This window comes from Miniopterus schreibersii (assembly GCF_964146895.1).
Source record: "Miniopterus schreibersii genome assembly, chromosome: 4".
Lineage (NCBI taxonomy): Eukaryota > Metazoa > Chordata > Mammalia > Chiroptera > Miniopteridae > Miniopterus > Miniopterus schreibersii.
Genome location: NC_138105.1, coordinates 55,457,652 through 55,479,202, shown reverse-complemented (window position 1 = coordinate 55,479,202; position 21,551 = coordinate 55,457,652). Strand labels below are relative to the sequence as shown.

Here is a 21,551-nt window from a genome sequence, read left to right as displayed (position 1 = left end):
CAAAGGTGGTCAGAAAGTTTGATGTTGGAAAGCCATTTCCTCTGAGAACAACAAAACTTAATTTTCTTGAAAAGAATCCATTACCAATCAAAGATAATAAATCTCTAAATTAATCTGAAATAAAGCATCATTTCTCTGATAATGTTTTGAAAGTACCACTAACTAAATGCTGCAAGTACAAATAATTTTCTGGCACTGTACAATTAAATAATAAATGACTTTTATTGTCATATCATCAGGGTATTGTGCTATGATTATAGCTTTGAAGTCTTATATGTTTTGCTTGTAACTAATGCTGTGATTAAAAAAAAAAAAAGTGAGATATATGTGACTTCCATTTTCATCAATTTGGCAGTATAGATCAAGTGATAATCTCTTGTGGGCAACCATTGAATTGCTGGATAAGAGATACCAAATATCTTTTTATATAGTTATAGCTAAGCTCAAACAAACCCACAAAACCCAGAAACCCAAAACAAGAAAAAACAAAAGAGAAATCCCAGGGGCCAAAAGTAAAGAAAGAGCCTGCTCTCTGGGTAATGCCAAGTAAATCACTCTGAGAGCTTCTGGTTATTGATCTGCCCTCCCAAGAATCTGGGGTTCCAGTTTACTCTATTAGCAGGGCCAAGACAACTCTAAGCCACAAATTAACTTTGAGTGATCAAAGCAGTCTGGCAAATTCTCTGTAGAGGAACATAACATAAACCCTGGTTTTACAGGATTTTCTGCCAAATATTAGTGCAAATACAAATTTATAAAACAACAAAGGAAATAAGCTTTAAGAGAAACAATAAGCTAAAGAACTAGAACTCTTAAGAACTTCAGGTTTTGTAATTATCAAATGTGAAATACTATACATATGTTTAAAAATGCTTCAAGAAATAAAATAGGAGATTTGAAATATGAGAAAATAACAAAATACTATCAGACATCATTTACATTTTAAAATAACCAAATTTGCAGAAATGAAAGTATTATCAACAGATGAGTTAAGAAGCTGATTGGATATTGCTAAAGAGAATTTGTGAACTAGAAATTGATCAAGAGAAAGACACCAAAATAGAGATTATCACATTGTACACCTTTCTCTCTCTCTTCCACTTTCTCCAAAATCAATAAGCATGTCCTCAGGTGAGGATTTAAAAAAAATAAAATATATATATATGTGTGTGTGTGTGTGTATAAACACACACACACAGTATATATATACACACACACACATATATACATATACATACATATATATATGTATATATATGAAGGATAGAATGAAGAAATCAACCTTTCATTCATTTGGAGAGATTGGGCCAATGTGGGTTGGGCAGTAATTGAAGAGACCAAGGTTGGGCATTTGCCTGCACTGATGAAAGACAAGACTTTACACATTCAGGATGTATTATGAATCCCAAGTGGAATAGATTAAACATGTGCATAGTCACACTCTTAGACAGATATACTCACTAGACACAAGAGAGTAAAACTGTAGAATATAAAAAATAAATATCTTATGAAAGAACAAAGTATAATAATAGACTTTTGCAATAATAATAATAGAAGTCAGAATAGAGCAACATTATATATAACTCTTAAAATATAATTTAAGAATGAAGGAGTAATGTGGGTATTTTCAGAAATACAAAACTGATTTACCCCTTATCAAGGCATCACTGAAGATATTTCTCCATGATGAATTTCAGGAAGGAGAAAATGATCCCAGAAGGAATATGAGAAGAAAACCTACTGAGAATTTAGGGTGTATTGATATAAGGATATTTTTCATAATATGGAGAAAGAATATATATATCTCCCCTCTTTCCTTCTGTCAGGGTAAATTCCACCAGAGAGAAACTCAAGTGCAAGTAGTCTGTTGATCCCAGAAAGATCAAATAAGGTGGAGGTGAGATTAGGTAAGGAAGATAAGAAAAGGAAATGCAGGACAAGTTACTGAGAGGCTTCCACTGTGGGCAACTGCAGGTAAATTGTCCTGGGAATCTCAGTCTTTGACTGAGGGCTGTCTCTGGAGCATTAAATTCTTAGCAGTGCTCCGCGTGGGCTGTAAGATAAATAGTGCTCAGGCAGAGAGTTGTAGAGCTTGTAGTAGGAAGGTATTGGGCAAAGATAGAAACAGTGAACACCAAGGGGTAACGGGCAGAGCAATGGCAGGTTACCTAGAATTATGAACCAGATGCTAAATAAAAGCTTTTATTAGTCAACTATCTTATATATGACATATGTAATATGTATGATATCTATCTGCCTACCTACCTACCTACCTACTTAAATGGTGTCTATTTTTTAATACTCTGCTGTTTTCCAGAATGTTTTAATGTGGGAAATAGTTTTATAGGAAGAGCAGGAATTTGATAAATATAAATAAGATCAATGAAAAATGTTTTTTAATGTAAAGTTTTAGAAAATAATGTGTAATAGTCCTGTATGAAAGTTTCACATTTGACCTTGTCTTAACATTTTATTTGTTCACAGACACCTCCAAGGAAAAGATACCCAATTTGGGTTTTATTCCAGTGTCATCTGAGGTGGTTGATAAATTCACTGGAGACATTTTGAAAGATTTGCCTTTCTTGAAGAGGTATAGGGCCATAAGTGCATCTATAAACACTTGTGTCGAATGGAAGAATTAATCATTAAAGATTCTTTGAAATGTAACAGATTAGAATATATTAGATATAATACATGTTTGTAATACATAATGAGTTTAATATCAAATTTATCAATGTCCTTTGATTGATACTAGGTGAAAATCAACATGGTTTTAATCTTAGAGTAAAATTACTCCAGCTGCATGTTTTTAATTAATGAATTAACTAATATTTGTTGATGTTGATGGGACTGTTTAAAACATGGAGTAGATTCTGTGTTATTGAGCCTCTAAAAAACTGCTTTTTGTGTTCAACCATTTATATCATATCAGAAAGAGCAAAAGGGGGCTATGATTTATAAAAATATTATTACAAAGTATAATCTGTGTTATGTCACATTTGAAAGCATGTACTTTAAAATATGAATATATTTCTTTTTATCTCATAGGGATGATCCTGTCATAACTTCCCTGGTTAAACATAAGGAATTTGATGAACTTGTACACTGGCATTCGCACAGACCGCTTAGTGATGACTATGACAGGACAAAGTGCCAGTTTGACGGTGAGCTGTGTGACACTGGTGAAATCAATTAAAATCAATTTCACTCTCTGCCTTTTATCTCATAATGAAATATTAGCATATTATGTACCACAAATTATATTTCTTGAATAAGACTAGTCTAGAAGATATTTAGGTGAATGTCAGTAAAGATGATAATGAAAAAGTCCCATTTCATTTACTAACAGTCACATATACTTAGGTATGCAGGTGTCTTAGGAGGAAGTACACAAATATGGCATTTGTCAAACAAAAATGAGAAGCTGTCTTAAGCAAAGATAGTTTGTAGTCGAAGAAATCAGTGTATTCCTTGATGTCAGAAATAATGAGGCCATAGTCTTTCAGCCAATTGCAGCTGCTTTCATGCCACCCAGTTGACTGTGTGTAAACAAGTGCTAGCATTTTATCTGCCTTCATGCTTAGGATGGTAGGAACTGCAAAAAGAGGCCCATGAAACTACTAACAGTGGATCACCAGAGATTGAATTAGGGATCTGGTGTCTTTGGTTCATTCCTTGTCTTCATTTCATCTTTGTCTAACCCTGTGCTCACTCCCACCCTCCTTCAAGTTGACAAAACTTCCTTTGAGAAGAATCTAAGAGTGTGCACAATAAGCATGCTTATCAGCCTGTTCATACAAACAGCTACCAAGATCTTGCAAGATTCGACGGGATCTTTTAGATTAACCATTAACATCCTTCAAAGTGGTTTGATTTGATATAAGTAGATAGAAGCAGAAAAATTAACTAGCTTAGTTATTCCCTTTAAGTGAGTATTGTAGTTTTTCTTGGGTAAGGAAGTAAGTCACATCTTGATTGTTAAGATTTCCTTTGTTATTGGATTTTACCATAGTGCAAGTTTTTCTCAGCTGCTAAGCTCTTGACTCTGTGGCTATGGCCTGGAGTAATGATTTTTCAATCAAGTGATGCAAAAAGCCAGAATATCCTAAATGGATATCTTTTTGACTCTGCCTTTAACTTCCTCTTCTTAACTTTATTCACAGAGCACATGGCAGAGGAAATGCCCAGAATCTGTAATTCTTTATGGCATCCTGATATTTGTTTTGAGAGGTAGACAATGAAGGAGTGCTTTGTCATATCCTTTAACTAAAGTAAGGAATTATTCTTTAGACAAGAGATAGTCTGAGTTAAAGTTTCCCTCTTTAACAAACTTGAACAGTAAATTACTGTTCCAAACAAAACAGGAAAGTGCGTGTTTGAGTAGGATGATGTGAATAAGTCGTGAGAATGCTATTGAATAAATGTAGTTGTGTTGCAGTTAAGTCTCTTTTCTTTTTCAGAAAAATCTAGAGATCCTTATTATCTTAAATCTGTGCAAAAGTATCATGTTTTTCAACGATTTTATGGAAGTTCATTAGAATCAGTCTCTTCCAAAATCATTGTAACTCAAGATACCAAGCCAAAGAAGAATTTCAGTGAACGCAAGAGCAAAAAGAATGTACGGTCTATAAATTCTATCAAAATATTTTACTTTTTTTGTCTCTTCTTAAGCTGATATTTGTTGAGTCTCTGATAGTTTTTTCCCATATGATCACCTATTATTTTATTTACTTGCTAAGATATTCTAACCTGCATATCTATACATGATAAAATATATCTTTTTAAAAAAATAAGATATTAAGCGACTAAAGGCTTCGATATAGAAACGTTGAGGTAACAGTTAAAATGTATGTAGCCCTTTGGGAGTTCTGGTTCAAGGTGGCAATATAAGAGGTTCCTGAACTCACCTCCTCCCATGGACATGGTGAATTTATAGCTAGCTTAGTTATTCCTTTTAAACTTCCTACTGAAGGAAATCCAGAAACTAGATGAATGACTCCTACACGTTTGGTGAATGAAAAAAAACAACTAACAAAACAGGAAGAAGTTGAGACATACTCTTGCAGTAAACCCAACCCCCTGGCACAGAGACATAGTAAAATTAAGAAGGAACTCACAGTTCTCATCTCTCCCTCAGAAGGGAAGAGTTTGGATCCGACATTTAGTACCCCAACTTTTAATGGGCCCCCAAAACATCTACTCTGAATGCCAGTGGGGCTTGCTTCCACAAGACCCATAAATTATGCAAAACAGCCTGGCTGGGCATGGCTCAGCAGTTGAGCATCGACCTAGGATCCAGGCGATCAGGGTTCGATTCCCGGTCAGGGCACATGCCCGGTTGTGGGCTTGATCAATGACTCTCTCATCATTGATGTTTCTATCTCTCTCTCTTTCTCCCCCTCCTTTCCTTTCTCTGAAGTCAATAAAGATATATTTAAAAAAAAAAGATTATACAAAACGAAGACATAGTTCTTAACAGGCTTGCACCGTATTTGCCTAGCTAGCCCTACCAGGACTCAGCCAGAGGCAGCCGACTAAAACACCCATCTCCCATTCTTTCCCTGAAAGAATCCAATTTTCATACTTTAAATGCTGCTACCTTGTGGTTAGTCTTCTCATCTCTATATTCTCCCTCTGGTCTGCTCCAGGTAGATAATATAATAATGTAAATAAATGCAACATGTTTTGCATTAGCCAAACGGTAACCACAAAGCTAAAACCTGCAATACACAGACAAAAGAGAAAGAAGTCTAAGCATACCACTATAGAAAATTACTGAATCACAGAAGAAGAGACAAAGAGAAGAAAAAAACAAAGGAATTATAAAATCAGCCAGAAAAAAGAATTAACAAAATGGTAATTATAAGTCAGTACCTGTCAATAATTATTTTAAAGGTAAATGGACTGAATTATCCAATCAAAAGACATAGACTGACTGAATGAATAATAGCAAAAGACCCAACTACATGCTGCCTACAAGAGACTCACTTCTGTTTAAGGATACACACAGACTAAAAGTACAAGGATGGAAAAAGGTACCCTATGTGAATGGAAACCAAAAGAAAACAGGGTATTTGTACTTATACTAGAGAAAATAGACTTTAAGTCAAAGACTATAATAAGAGAGAAAGAAGGCCGTTGTGTAGTGGTAAAGGTAGAAACCTGGAAGCTTTTTCTCTAAGATCAGGAATAAGACTGAAAGCCCACTCTTTCCACTTTTATTCAAAATAGTACTGGAAGTCCAAGTCCCAGCTAGAACAATTGGGCAAGAAAAAGAAGTAAAAGGCATCCCAAATGAAAAGAAAAAAACTAAAACTGTCTCTCTTTGCAAATGATATGATAGTATATGTAAAAACCCTAAAGACTCCACCAAAAAAACGGTTAGAATCAATAAATAAATTCAGTAAAGTTGCAGGTACAAATCAATGTACAAAAATCTTACATTTCTGTACACTAATAATGAACTATCAGAAAGAGAAATTAAGAAAACAGTCCCATTTACAATTTCATTAAAAAGAATACAATAGTGCCCTGGCTGGGTTGTTCAGTTGGTTGGAGTGTCATCCCATACACCAAAAGGTTGTGGGTTCCATTCCTGGTCAGGGCATATTCCTAGGTTGTGGGTTTGATCCTCAGTTGGGGTGCATACAGGAAACAACTGATCTAAGTTTCTCACCTCTCTCTCTCTCTCTCTCTTTCTCTCTCCCTCCTTCTTCTCTACTTCTCCCATCTTCTCTTTCTCTAAAAAATCAATGAAAAATCATATCCTTGGGTTAGGACTTAATAAAAAATAAAATGCTGAGAAATAAATTTAACCAAGGAGGTAAATTATAAGACACTGAAGAAACTAAAGAAGAAACAAAGAAATGGAAAGATGTTCCATGCTTATGAAGTAGAAGAATTAGTATTGCTAAAATGTCCATACTACCAAAAACAATCTACAGAATCAGTGTAATCACTATCAAAATACAAATGGCATTTTTCAGACATAGAACAAACAATTCTTATATGTGAAATCTAAAAAAAAAAAAAAAAGTCAAACTGCTAGAAACAGCAGAAAAGTTGCCAGGGGCTGGGAGTTGGAGGAAATCGGGAGAGGTTAGTAAAAAGTACAAACTTTCAGCTCTAAAAGAAATAATGTTGGAGGAGCTAATTTAAAACATGGTGACTATAGTTGATAGCAACTGTATTGTATCATTGAAATTTGCTAAGAGAGTAGATGTTAAATGATCTCACCAAAAATAAATATAAATAAATAAATAAATAAATAAATAAATAAATAAATAAGGAAGGAAGGAAAAAGAAAGAAAGTGATGAATGGGTAAATTGACTTAATGTGGGGAATCCTTCCAAAATGTATATATATCAATCATCATGATGTACACTTTAAATATCTTACAATTTTATTTACCAAATGTGCCTCAGCAAAGCTGAAATTGAAAAAGGAAGTCCATGAAGAAATAGGGGCATTTATTCTTATAGTGAAAAAACAGTTTCCCCAAGCCCAACTAGGTGGTCATTATTTTTCTCTTTGTCGTGATGACCTTTTTTTTATAGCCAGTTTTAATGTTAGGAGATCATCCAAGTACAGCTTTTCCTATTTCATTTAGGGCTATCAAGATGTTTCTTCTGCATTTTTTTGGGAGAGGTTATAAAATGTTAAGTTTGCAAAAATCCTCATTACATAGTACAAGTTATAAAGACTGAAAAAAATTTCATGCTTTATTCTTCTGCATTGTTAGGAATTAAATAATCTAACAATTAAATGGGAACTGAACACCCTTAGCACTATAGAAGTGTGCTCTTCTGCATATTCAAGATAAAAGCATTTTCCATGGCAAAGAGCTAAGGGTCATCCTTGTCCTGCTGAGATAAAACTATGCTGAGTTAACCCAAGACAATACATTTGGAAGACTGAAACACTGGGAAACTTCAGTATTTATTGATTAGAATGAAACACCGAGAAAGTGATAGCAACTAAAATTGACTTCATTATAGGCAAAGTTTAGATATTAATTTCATGACTGACTAGAAGAGTGGAAGATATGTAACAATTCTCTTATGAATACAACAATTTTCTAGCTTGCCTTTGTATATTAATAAACCAGATTGGTAAATGTGGCTCCATATTGTGTTTAAGTCAATAGGAAATGTGTAGCTGGATAGAGCAAATCAGTTGTACTTAATGTTGTTTTTTCTATCCACTCCTTTCCTTCATTTCCTTTCTTTTTCTTCATTCAGTCAAACATTATGAACTAAATATTTTGGCTTGGGACATACAGACAACTTTCATGTGTACAGTTTTAAGGAAATTAATCTAGAGAGGAAGTATGACAAGTGAAATCACAGCTATAAAACATGTGAATAGTGCTTTGATAGTGCCTAGGAAGAGAGTTAGGAAAGGCTTCATATAGGAACTATCTTGAAGGACAAGTAGGCGGTAGAGAGGTGACCGTGGAGGAATGGAAGAGGTAATTCTAGAGACAGCTGCAGGAACCAGTGCATGGAGACATGAAAAAATAATGACCTGGTGTTTTTGATCTTGTCATATTTAATCTTTGATTTATAATACAGGCCACTCAGAAACCTATACAATTATCTAGAGTCTTTATGCTCATTAAATTAAATTGTCATAAGTTTTCAATTAAAAGAGGCTTTAATTTTAAGTAACAGACACAGAGTAAAATTGTGCTTATTCAAGAATGGGATTATGGTCAAAATAATCAATATACACTTAAAAATATTGTCTCATTCATGAAATATCATCTGGGAATGTTTCCAACTTGATTCATGATATGTTTCTTTCCTTATTGGGCAGGAGACAAAGGCTGAAATAATTACTAGAGAGAATAAGAAGAGGTTATTTGCCAAGGAAGAACAAAAAGAAGAAAATAAATGGAATGTTCTGTCATATTCCATTGAAGAGGAAATGAAAAAGAATTTAAACTCTGGAATACAGAACCTGGAAGATTTTTTGAAATTATGTAAAAGTAACTTGGTGAAATACCGAGTTGAAGTGGCAGGGTTAACTGCCTGCTTGAAAGCATGGAAAGAACATTGTAGAAGCCAAGGAAAAGGTATGTGATTCTATGTTTTTTATTTTGATGAATTGGAGAATTAATAAAAAAATAGAATGATGATAGCTGTTGCTCATTAACTAGAAATTTGTGTTCGAAGCCTTAGATGCATTATCTGATTTTGTCCTTACAAAATTCCTCCAAGTATTCTTACCTCTGTTTTATCAGTCATCCACAAAATCTCAGACAGGGTCCCAGTAGCATATATTCAGCGCATTCATGAGCAAATTGAAATTAAATCACAAAGAGAGGTTTGAAAAAATTACTTACAAAGTTGTGGGAATGGTTAAGGGAACCCAGAAAGAAGTTGAGGCACCTTGGGAGAATCTGTCATTCATCTTTGAGATCTGAAGTATAAACATTTTCTTTCTGGGTGAAACTGGGGTCATGTTTGTTATCATGCTGAGTTCTTCCAGAAGTTGCTGTGGTTCCATGCACTCTACTTTACAATTTCTATAGTAGAGTGGAAAAGAAAAGAACAGGCAGGAACAGGAAGATAAAGGAGAAATAAGACTAGGTAGAGATATGAAAATTGATAGGAGGTGAAATGATGGCGTGCCATACCTCCAAACTGACAATTCTGAGTAAACCTAGTTGAGGTCAGTCTTGAGCTTTTTCACACTTGAATCCATTTAACACGTGGTCACCACGGTCTTTTTTCCACACTCTCACTCTGCTAACTTCAATCTGCTCTAGCAAGGTCATCCTTACACTGTGGATTCCATTACTGTGAAAGGCCTAAGACTTGGCTTATGTGTTTCTCCTGAACCAACAACATGTTGTATCAAGATCTAAGCTGAGTGTTACTAAGAGAGATGAGAATTCACAGTGGCTTATTCTCCTGGAAGCTAAGAATTCTGTACTCAATTTCTTTTGTAGCTTCTCATAGCATTTAGCAGGTGTTTGATAATGTTTGCTAAGTACAGATAGATTGGAAGACAGGTGAAATGAAAAAACAGCCTTAGATGTTAAGTATGGAAAGATTAGCAGTGAGGAGGAATAAAAAGGTTATACATATATGACTGTAAATAAATAAAGAGAAATTAGCAAAGCCTGTGTTAGCAGTTGTATTAGGCTGATTGAATTGAGAGGCTCTAATTATGCCAAATACTTATCTATGGTCAACAGTAGATCTCAATAAATGTTGCTAAGTTTTTAACCAGATATTTTAAATCATCAGAATATTTTTCATTCAACATAATAGAGAAAGCATGAAAATAATAGGTGGAGAAAATATTTGTTGTTCCCCAGAACTTGTATAAACTTGAGCTTTAATGATCTTATTTCTTTCATGATCTACAAGATTTTTCTTTTTCTCCAAATCAATTACCCATGGAGATGATGAAGTGTGTATAGTTACACATTATTTTATTTAGTACTTTGTGTTCCAAAACCTCCATTAATGTTAAGTAAGAGTGAATTTAATTAGGTCAGATTGATAGCCTGGATGACTACTCTTGGATAATAAAAAAATTATTATTTTTGGTGATCTTTATAACAACTTTATTGTTCTTTGCCAAGGTGAAACCACAAAAGATTTAAGTATAGCTGTTCAAATGATGAAAAGGATCCACTCCTTGATGGAAAAATACCCAGAACTCTTGCAAGAGGCAGATCGGCAACTCATAGCCAGATGCCTTAACTATTTAGGATTTGATGAGTTGGGAAGTTCTGTATATCCAGTTGAGGTAATGTTTTCAGAATAGCTCTATTTTAATAGAGTAATTATTAGGTATACATTAAGTGTCTTGCAAATACAGTCACCTCTTCTAGATTTTTTTAACTGAAAATATTTACTCTGAATTCATAATCATTATTATTAATCCAGCTGCCCACATTTGAAGTAATCTAGAATTAGAAAGCTTGTACAAGTGCTTGTCTGGACAAACATTAAATGCCAGATAATCTCTGCAGACCCTTAAAACTAATCCTATGCATAATTCTAGCAAAAAATTTAAACACTATATCATGATTCTTCAATCGTCTTTAAATATATCAGATTGTAACTGTAAACACTGTACTGGATATTTGAAAATTTTGATGTCTGCTAATTTACTCATAGTTAAGGTGATGATTAGGTGGTAAATGACGTCAGTAAATATATTACAAAATTTAAAAAGTGGTAAAATAATTGTCTCAAAAAAAGTGCTAGTAATAAGCATTTTAATTATTTAAATGATATAATTTAAAATCACTTTCAAAATAATACAGGTTGCAGGAGATGGCAGAAAGGAGAAAAAGAAAAAGAATAATTATTCAATTGGCATTGGGCCGGCTCGGTTTCAGCTACAACACATGGGCCATTATTTGATACGAGATGAGAGAAAAGATCCAGATACCAGAGTTCAGGATTTTATTCCTGACACATGGCAGGTAATGATCGAATGAAACAGACATTTTTGTATTTTATTATTAAATATGAGTGATCTCAGGAGCTTCTCATTATTGTGCCTCTACAATTTATATTCATTGGTAACTTCTTTTTAAAAATTTTATCTTTTTTAATCTTTATTGTTGAGAGTATTACAAATGTCCCCTTTATTGACCCCCTCCACTCAGTTCCCTCCCTGCCCCAGGCCTTTACCACCCTATTGTCAGTGTCCCTGGTCAATGCATATATGCATATAAATTCTTCGGTTAATCTCTTCCCAATACCCCCATCCCCTTCCCTCTGAGATTCGTCAGTTTGCTCTATGTTTCCATGCCTCTAGTTCTATTTTATTCGTCAGTTTATTTTGTTCATTAGATTCCACATATAAGTAAGATCATGTGATATTTGTATTTCTCTGACTGGCTTATTTTGCTTAGCGTAATAATCTCCAGATCCCTCCATGCTGTCTCAGAGGGAATAATAGATCCTTCTTTTTTACAGCTGCATAGTATTCCTTGGTGTAAATGAACTGCTTCTTTTTTATCCACTCATCTACTGATGAGCACTTGTGCTGTCTCCAGATCTTAGCTATTAACTTCTTAGTATTGAATCATATCATTAAAATTATTTGTCATTGGAAATGTCAAATGTAGACTGTTTTTCAACTTAAAGAAAGTGAAATTTTCATTCCATTCCTTTTTTACTAATAGACCGTTTCCTTGGGTGTACTCTGATGAATTCACATGCATATTTTTGAAGTTGTGTGTCATCCAGTTGTATCATTATGGAGCAGCGTCTCCATGTTTTCCCCGTGTCAGTAGGATTTCATATGCAAATATATAAATGTGCACAGAGAAATTTGCTAGCTTAAACTGTATAGGTAATTGTTTATATACTTACATGCCTCATCTGTCATCATAGTAGCCAATTCTATAAATAAAGGTAAAATTAATATTTATGGATCTAAAATTTAGAATGAAATGTGTTTCTGCATAGATTGAACCATATAAAATTACTGATAAATTGAACATATTTACCTACAAAAGTGCAATTACATAGGTTCAATCTAATGGACAGTCCTATTCAGAATCTGACTTCATTTTTTGTTTGTTTTATTTTGAGGAAGATATCAGAAACATTTATTTTATATAGCATTTTCTTTCTGGAACAATTCAGTGTTGATTTTTTTTTAAACTTAGCACCAAAATGAAAAACTTTATCTCTAAGGAGTGTGGCCCAAGGACTTTGCTTTGGAGAATCAGAAGAATTCAGAATGAGCTGAGAGACTTTATTCAGCACCAATACTGCAGTCAGCCCCAAGACCCAGGCCTACCTCCCAGTGACATACAGTTTTCCTGGAATAATGACTTTAGGTTTACATTTTTGTGTTTAGGCATTTTTTCCCTGACACAGAGATTTCACATTCAGAGCCTAGATAGTAGTACATATTATGCTCTGATACACCAAGAAAGTTTAATCTCCCATGGTTCCTTCTGATATAGGCCAATCTAATGCTAATCATAATTGTGGGGCTCCATTTTTTTTCCTTGTAGTGGTTTTTATTCATTTATTTTAAATTAACTTATTTTTAATACCCCCTTCACCCATTTTTGTCCAATTCCTCACACCCCATCTCTGGTTCTTTGGCAACCAACAATCTGAGCTTAGGTTTTTGTTTTTGTTTTTCTTTCTTTCTTTTTTTAGATTCCACATATGAGAGAGAGAATACAGTATTTATTTTTCTCTGACTGACTTATGTTACTAAGCATAATGTCTCAAGGTCTATCCATGAAGCTGCAAATGGCTAGATTTCATTTTTTATGGCTGAATAATATTCTATTGTGTATATACATATTTATGTGCATATATATATATATATAACAATTTTTTTATCCACTTAATCATTGATAGACACTTAAAGTTTATTTTTATCTCTTGGCTGTTGGAAGTAATGCTGCAATGAACATGGGAGTGCGTATATCTTGTCGAGTTAGTGTTATTGTTTTTTTCCAGTAAATACCCAGAAGTGGAATTGCTGGATCATAGGATAGTTGTATTTTTAATTTTTAAGAAACTTCCATGCAGTTTTTCATAGTGGCTGCATAAATATACATTCTAACCAACACAGCAGAAAGGTTTCCTTTTCTCCACATTCTCGCCAATACATGTTATTTGTTGTCTTTTTTTTCTTGTCTTTTTAAAAAATATATCTTTATTAACTTCAGAGAAAAGGAGGGAGAGGGAGAGAGAGACAGAGAAACATCAATGAAGAGAGAGTTGTCATTGATCTGCTGCCTCCTGCATGCCCCCAACTGGGGATTGAGTCTGCAACCTGGGCATGTGCCCTAGCCCAGAATTGAACCGTGATCTCCTGGATCCTAGGTCAATGCTCAGCCACTGAGCCACGCCTGGCCAGGCTGTTGTCTTTTTTTTAATAGTCATTCTAACAGGTGTGAGGAGATATTCACTGTAGTTTTGATTTGTATTGCCCTGATCATTGATGATGTTGAAATTTTCTTCATGTATCTGTTGGCCATCTGTAAGTCTCTTTTGAAAAATGTCTATTCAGATTCTCTGCCCATTTTGTAATTGGATTGTTTGCTTTTTTCTATTAAGTTGTATGATTTCTTTGTTATTTTGGATATTAACCCCTTATCAGATATATAATTTGCAAATATTTTCTCCCATTCGGTAGATTGCCTTTTCATTTTGTTGATGGTTTCCTTTGCTGTGCAACTTTTTAGTTTTATGTGGTCTGACTTAATTTGCTTTTGTTGACTATTTTTGGTGTCAGATTTAGAAAATCATTGCCAAGTCCTATATCAAAGAGTTTAACACCTATGTTTTCTTCAAGGAATTTTATGGTTTTAGGTCTTACATTTAAGTCTTTAATTCATTTTGAGTTCATTTTTTGTGTACAGTGAAAGATACTGATTCAATTTCAGTCTTTTGCATATGGCTGTCTGGTTTTCCCAACGCCATTTATGGAAGAGACTGTCCTTTCCCCATTGTACATTGTACATTCTTGACTCCTTTGTCATAAATTCATAGACCATATATGCATGGGTTTATTCTTGGGCTCTCCATTCTGGTCCACTGACCTATGTGTTATTCTGCCAATGTCGTACTCTTTTGATCCCTATAGCTTTGTAATATAGTTTGAAAAAAAGGAGCATGATGCCTCCAGCTATGTTCTTTCTCAAGGTTGCTTCAGGGTCCTTTGTGGTTGCATACAAATTTTAAGATTGTATATTTTATTTCTGTGAAAAATACCACTGTAATTTTGACAATGGAATTTGTAGATTGCTTTGGGTAATATGAACATTTTAACAATATTAATTCTTCCAATCTATAAGCATTGAATATCTTTACATTTATTTGTGTGTTCTTCAATTTTTTTCATGAATGCCTTGTAGTTGTAAGTGTCCAGATATTTCTCCTTCTTGGTTAAATTTATTTTTCAGTATTTTGTTCTTTTGTTATCTTAATTTCTCTGTCTAATAATTTGTTGTTAGTATACAGAAATGCAACAGATTTTTGTGTATTGATTTTTGTGTCCTGCAACTTAATTCATTTATTAGTTCTAGCAATTTTTGTATGGAGTCATTATTGCTACATACTTCCCTCTTAGAACTGCTTTTGCTATATCCCATGAATTTGGTATGTTAGATTTCTATTTTCATTTGTCTCTAAGTATTTTTTAAATTTTTCTTTGGATTTATTCTTTGATCCATTGGTTGTTGAGTAACATGTTGTTTAATCTTTCCATATGTGTGAATTTTCCACTTTGTGTAATTGATCTCTAGCTTCATACCACTTTGGTTGGTCATGTTTGATATTACTTCATCTTTCTTACATTGATGGTGGGGGTATCTTAAAAAAATTCCTGCCTCTTTTTCAGGAGCAGGAGAACCAGTGCTTACTTCAGTGCAGGACACAAGGCAGCCAAGTACTCTTCATTGATCCCACAGACATTGCAATTCTTTTGATGCTCCTTTCACTCTGAGGTGTGGCCCAGAGTGGACCTAAATTAAGAGAATGTGCAGATTGGGACTCTGGATTTTTTTCACATACCTCCCATCGTACGGACTTATGATTCTTTGGGTAGTCATTATTTTGATGAATAAAAGTATTGGCTGAAGGGATAAAGATCCCACATGCCCTCCAAAGTAGGTACCCGGCATTATTCCTTAGAGAAATTAGAAGATAAGTAATAAAATAATGAATAATTGATTTTTTTTTTCTCCTCAGCTACTTTCTCACCATCATAAAATATATATTGGCTACTTCTTAGAATAGGATTTCTCAAAACCATTCTGCACTTAATCAATGACAAATAATTAGACAAAAAGTCTTTTCAATAACAAGATATTTTATTCAGACCCATTCCTCATTTTTCACACAAAAACACACCTCTGGTTGCTGAAAAGCATAATAGTTCTCTCTTCTGGGAGAATATCATGAATTCTTCAGATTTTTCTATCATCCCTTTATGTGTTTGCAACTCCCAGTTTCCTCTTGAGGTTCAGAAAATTATACTGAAGGCATATTAATGTATTTGTTTTGGTAACACGCTCTTCACATTATTGACCCAAATGGTGCTCTGAACCCTGCAGCGAGAGCTCCTAGATGTTGTGGACAATAATGAATCAGCTGTGATTGTTGCCCCAACGTCCTCAGGCAAAACCTATGCTTCCTACTACTGCATGGAGAAAGTGCTGAAGGAGAGCAATGAAGGGGTGGTTGTGTATGTCTCACCAACAAAGGTTAGTGCTCAAGTGACTTTCAGTTGCGCTTCATTCCTGAACCTCTTCTTTTAAAATAATGCAGATAGTCATGTGAATCTGTTTCACTTTTCATTTACTCCTTTTCCAGTTTTATTGAGATATAATTGACAGACCGCATAATGATTTGACATACGTATATGTTGTGAAATGATGACCACAATAAGTTTAGTTAACGTCCATCGTCTCGAATAGTTACAATTTTTTTCTTGTGATGTAAACGTTTAAGATCTACTCTCTTGGAAACTTTCAAGTATACAGTACAGTATTGCTGACTGTGGTCCCCATGCTGTGCATTGCAGCCCCAGAACGCATTTGTCATTCATCTGAAAGTGTACACCTTTTGCCCACCTTCGTCCAACTCCCACCCCTGCCTCTGGTAACTAAATCTGTTCTCTGTTTCCATGATTTAACTTATTTTAACCTGCATTTTCTCTGTTTTAGTTTCAGAGGCCAAATAATATTTTCCTTAGCACCATTGTGAGGAAAAAGTCCGGTCTTGTGATCTTGTCATTCAGCATTGTGCTTAAATTGAGAGAAGTGCACACACTTGGCTGGGCAATGCTGAGTCACTTAACATGCTAGGGCCTCTGCAGAGTTTATAGGATATATTTAAACTGCTGTTGGGCCTTAGTGACTGCCCCATTTCTCAAGCCAGGTTGTTGTGTCATATTTCTTTTATGCTTAGAACTCATAATGTTGAAATTAAAAACAGAAAGTATGATTTTTGTCATTTAGGAGAAAGTTTGATTTGCAGGAAGTGTAAGCTTGCCAATTCTCATTCACAACCCTTTGTTTTAAATGTGATTACAATTAACAGATTGCTGACTGGCTGTTTTGAGTCAGAACTCACCCATGTGGCCAGCTACTTTGGTTAGCAAGGTGTTTAAAATTGCTTAAGTTAATGTAAGTGCAGACATGAGTTATCTCGTGACCAGTCAGCAACGTTTGGACGCGGAAACGTGTATACTTGTGACCAGTCAGCAAAAAGGCAAATTTAGTTGGGGTAACTTTAATTCTGTGGATTAGTGTGAATTCAGACTCTATTTTATTTTCTAGGAAAATACACAGTGGTTATATTCAGAACCAAATTGACCAATATATTAGTTGAAATTAGCACTTTATTTTTATTTATTTATTATTTATTTTTGAGAAGAAGGGGGGAGAGAGAGAGAATGAGAGAGGGGAAGAGAGAGAGAGAAACTATATCCACCAGTTGCTTCCTCACTCTGACCGGGGATTAAACCCACAACGGAGGTATGTGCCCTGACCAGGAATTAATCCGAAACCTTTTGGTGGACAGGGTATGCTCTAACCAACTGGGCCACCTGGCTGGGGCTGGTATTTTATTTTATTTTATTTTATTATTTTTAGGGTTTTTTTGTTTTTCATGTTTACGAAAGCAATAAGTGCTCATTGTTGGAAGTTAATAAAATATGTCAAGAAAAATTAAGCTGACTAGAAGTGGAAGTGGTAAGTCAACACAATACATATTGCCAAATTACTCTTTTAAAAGTTTAAATCTATTTTTATTCCTACTTGCAGTATGTGGTAGTGTACATTTTCTCATATTTTCCAATGTTCCTATAATCATTTAAAAAGTTTTGGACGCCCAGCCAGGCGTGGCTCAGCGGTTGAGCGTTGACTTAGGATCCAGGCAATCGGGGTTCAATTCCGGTCAGGGCACATACCCGGGTTGCGGGCTCAACCAATGACTCTCTCGTCATTGATGTTTTTATCTCTCTCTCCCCTCTCCCTTCCTCTCTCTGAAACCAATAAAGATATATTTAAAAAAATAAATAAATAAAAATAAAAAATAAATAAAAAGTTTTGGCCATACTGATAGGTGAAAACTTTTATCTCATTTTTAAATTAGCATTTTTGTGATTACTAGTGATTTGGGCCCCTTTTTGTGTGATTTTTGGGTATTGATATTTCTTTGTTCATGAACCACTTATGGATGCATTTGCCCATTTTTCTTTTTTGGGAGGGGAAAGCAATGTCTTTTTATTAATTTATCAGAACTTTGTATAGTTAGTATACTATTTCTCTTTAAATTAGAATGAATATACTTTTAATTACCATTTTGTCTTTTTAATATATTATGGCCATATTAATCATAACAATATTTTGCTAATGTCTTTGTATAGTCCTGTCTACCAATATTTTCATTTAGCTTTTCCATGTGTGCTCAAATATATAAAATATATGAAATGTGTATTTCTATTATTTTTATGCTTATGTTTTAAAATGTACATGTTAATCTGTTTTATTTATTTATTTATTTTGGCATAAAGTGTGAAATAGAGAGATGTTCAGAGGTTTCCACACACTGATTCTACTGACCAGGCTACGTGGCTGATCCAGAGCGTGGCTTTACTTATTAATGTCTATATTCAAACCTAAGATGTCTGGGGGACGTCCCCAACTATAAGAATCACAAAGTGACCTTGACAATTCCCCACTTGACCTTTCTTCTATAGCAGACTCACAAGTATCTGTAAACCTCTGTCATTCAGATATCAACTGCTTTTTTTTTCTTGATGTGTGAGCAGCATTTTCCGTTTTTGCCTTCGAATGAAGCCATTTTCCCCCATTGTACTTTATGTTGAGGTTTATCAATGAGGTTCACACGCTTAGTAAAATATATTAAAGAGAGCGCATTAGTGTCTTTAGAGTAGATGCGTATAAGAAAGGAGTTATTAAGCTTTCTACACTCGTAGCAGGATATATCTTTTTACAGCTCCTGTTGTTCTCTGAGATTTTACCTGTGCTTTATTATGAGATTAATGAACCTCTTTCCTTGTCAATTAGGCCCTTGTTAATCAAGTGGCAGCAACTGTTCAGAGTCGTTATACCAAAAATATGCCAAAGGGTGAATGTTTATGTGGTGTTTTTACAAGGGATTATCGTCATGATGCCCTGAACTGTCAGGTAGGATATATAAATTAATGCTTTGTTATCATATTATATAATCGTACTTATATGTCTTTTTCACCAGAAATTCAACATCTTCTCAAGGCCTTATGGAAATAAGTTTATTGAATTTACAAAAGATGAAATGGCTTTGAGAAAATCTAATATTGTTTCATTCCAAAGAATGGAGATAATAGGAGGACACTTACATTTTGATTTCAGATTTTAGTTATAGGTCATTGCATCATCTTGGTTTATAACTTGATTCAAAATCACCTGAAAAACCCAATGTTATGAAAAAATTAACAAACACCAATTTCCAATTAGAATTACTTTTTCTTGATAAGTAGGATTCTCTTACTTTTCTTGATGAGTATGATGCTCATTGTAGCTTTTAAATGTTGTATTATGGTTAGAAAGTTAGGTGTTAAGTAAACTATAGACAGTTTTCCTCCTTATTAAACTCATAGATAAACAATTAAGACTAAACAAAAGGTGAAAACATGATTATAGAGCATAGCATGACAGACATGGAGATGTACCGCCCAGATCACCTTTCAAGGATGACCTTGCTGCCCAGATGTGGGAATGTGGTCTAGACAAATGCCAGCTGTCCGTTCCCCCCGGTTCTGCCTGCATAGTTCGTATCCTGTGACTGAGCTAGGTGGGGGTATAAACACTGGGCCATTTGGGCTTCATGTGGAGTTGCTCTGACAGCCAATATTCACTCCAGAACTTTGAGCCAGGTTGGTTAAGACTTCATCAGGCCTGTTTTGAAGTTTAGCTTCTCCCTACTTCATCCCACATCCACAGCTATTGATTCTTCATAAACATTTTTTAACCTAAACTGTATCTTAGGTTAAATATTGAAGAAATAAACTTGTGGCAATTAACTTTTTCTACTTGTATTACTTCATATACTTATAAAGAAGAATTTAAATTTAAATTCCAACAATTTACCATTTTGACTGTAAAATTGCAGTTTCATAAGGTTCCAACCGATACACCACACTGTTAATGAAATACTCTCAGAAGCAATACCGTATCCTGTTTATCAGCTGGTACATCCAGGAGCTATAACTCTCTCCCTTGTATTCTTATAACTATGTTTGTACATATTAAATGCTCAAAACGTTTGTTTATACAATGTTCTTATTTTTAGGTACTTATTACAGTGCCTGCCTGCCTTGAAATTCTGCTGTTAGCTCCTCATCGCCAAAGATGGGTGAAAAGGATCAGATATGTTATATTCGATGAGGTAGGTTTGGTATTACTTCTCTGGGTTAATTTCCTAGTGTACATCAACATATAATGAAGATCTTTGGTACTTCAGGATATTTGTCCCTTTATATAGAGTTCAGGTTGGGAAGGAACTTCCTTCTGAATGGTTTTCCCAGTGAATCCTAAGCAATCTTTTGGCTTCATTTTCCTGTTGCGACTCAATAAAGTATATCAGTGTATGCTGCAGAGCACTGTATGGGAGAGGAACCTGTCCTTGGTGACTACAATTTCAGAGGAGCAGAAATAACCACCATGGCAAAAATTTTGAACAGAGAGGTCAAAATTAAATTTTTAATCCCTAAAGCAAAGAAGTTGGCCTCTAACCAAGATGTTACTTACATAAATTATCTTATCAGTCATGGTCCCAGCTGAAAACAAGTGGCACACTTAAAAATAAAGTCAAGAAGAGTATTTTCCAAAAGTGTGTAGGAGAGACACTATTAAGACTAGTGCAATAAGTTAGAGCTAGAAGCTTACCCCTAGATTCAAAGGGACAAGGCAAAGAAGCAGTTACTGAGACCCGAAAGGAGATTATTATTGAGTTGGCCACATTGTAAGGAGCAATTACCTTAGTTGAAGGACATAGCCAGCTCAAGGTAACCTTTTGCCAAAGCTCTCTCCATTGGCCAAATACAAAGAAACTAGGGAGTAATGAAGCCCTTTTGAAGTAGTCTCTATAGGCTGGTTTACTTGGCATAGAGACCAGGGTAGAAAACAATGGAAATTTATAGGGGCAAATGGAAGATATTTAGAAAATTTTTATAGCATTATTATTAGAAATATTTATTCAAAAAAACTTAAAACTTTATAAAAGGATATATTCTATTGCTCCAAGGAAATTTCAACTTAAAGGGGAGAAAGATGATATCTGTATTTAACTTAACTTTTCCTGTTGTAAATTTGGAGACACCAATCAGGCTGTGCTTTTGATTAATATGTGTGTATTGCATCATAAGGGCCTTGAATATTTCTGTTCAAAAAATATCTGACAATTTCATCCCTGTAATCTAGAACTTTGAATTGTACTTGAACCTCAAAACTATGAAATGATATGATAGTTTTATATAAGGGTAAAGCTGAAAGGTTTTGAAGCCTAATATCTAGTCTGGTAGGGTCAGGAAA

The 21,551-nt window shown here is 34.5% G+C and overlaps 1 protein-coding gene across 1 annotated transcript in view; it reads left to right on the top strand.

Moving 5' to 3' along the window:
- LOC308556079 (putative ATP-dependent RNA helicase DDX60) overlaps positions 1-21,551 on the top strand; it is an 88,218-nt gene that overhangs the window by 21,801 nt on the left and 44,866 nt on the right. Inside the window, exons 10-18 of the mRNA XM_081135130.1 lie at positions 2,485-2,590; positions 3,049-3,164; positions 4,461-4,618; positions 8,819-9,077; positions 10,599-10,765; positions 11,289-11,450; positions 16,065-16,214; positions 19,047-19,166; positions 20,311-20,406. Of these exons, the coding sequence (XP_080991256.1) occupies positions 2,485-2,590; positions 3,049-3,164; positions 4,461-4,618; positions 8,819-9,077; positions 10,599-10,765; positions 11,289-11,450; positions 16,065-16,214; positions 19,047-19,166; positions 20,311-20,406 (1,334 nt within the window). The remainder of the gene's footprint in view (positions 1-2,484; positions 2,591-3,048; positions 3,165-4,460; positions 4,619-8,818; positions 9,078-10,598; positions 10,766-11,288; positions 11,451-16,064; positions 16,215-19,046; positions 19,167-20,310; positions 20,407-21,551) is intronic.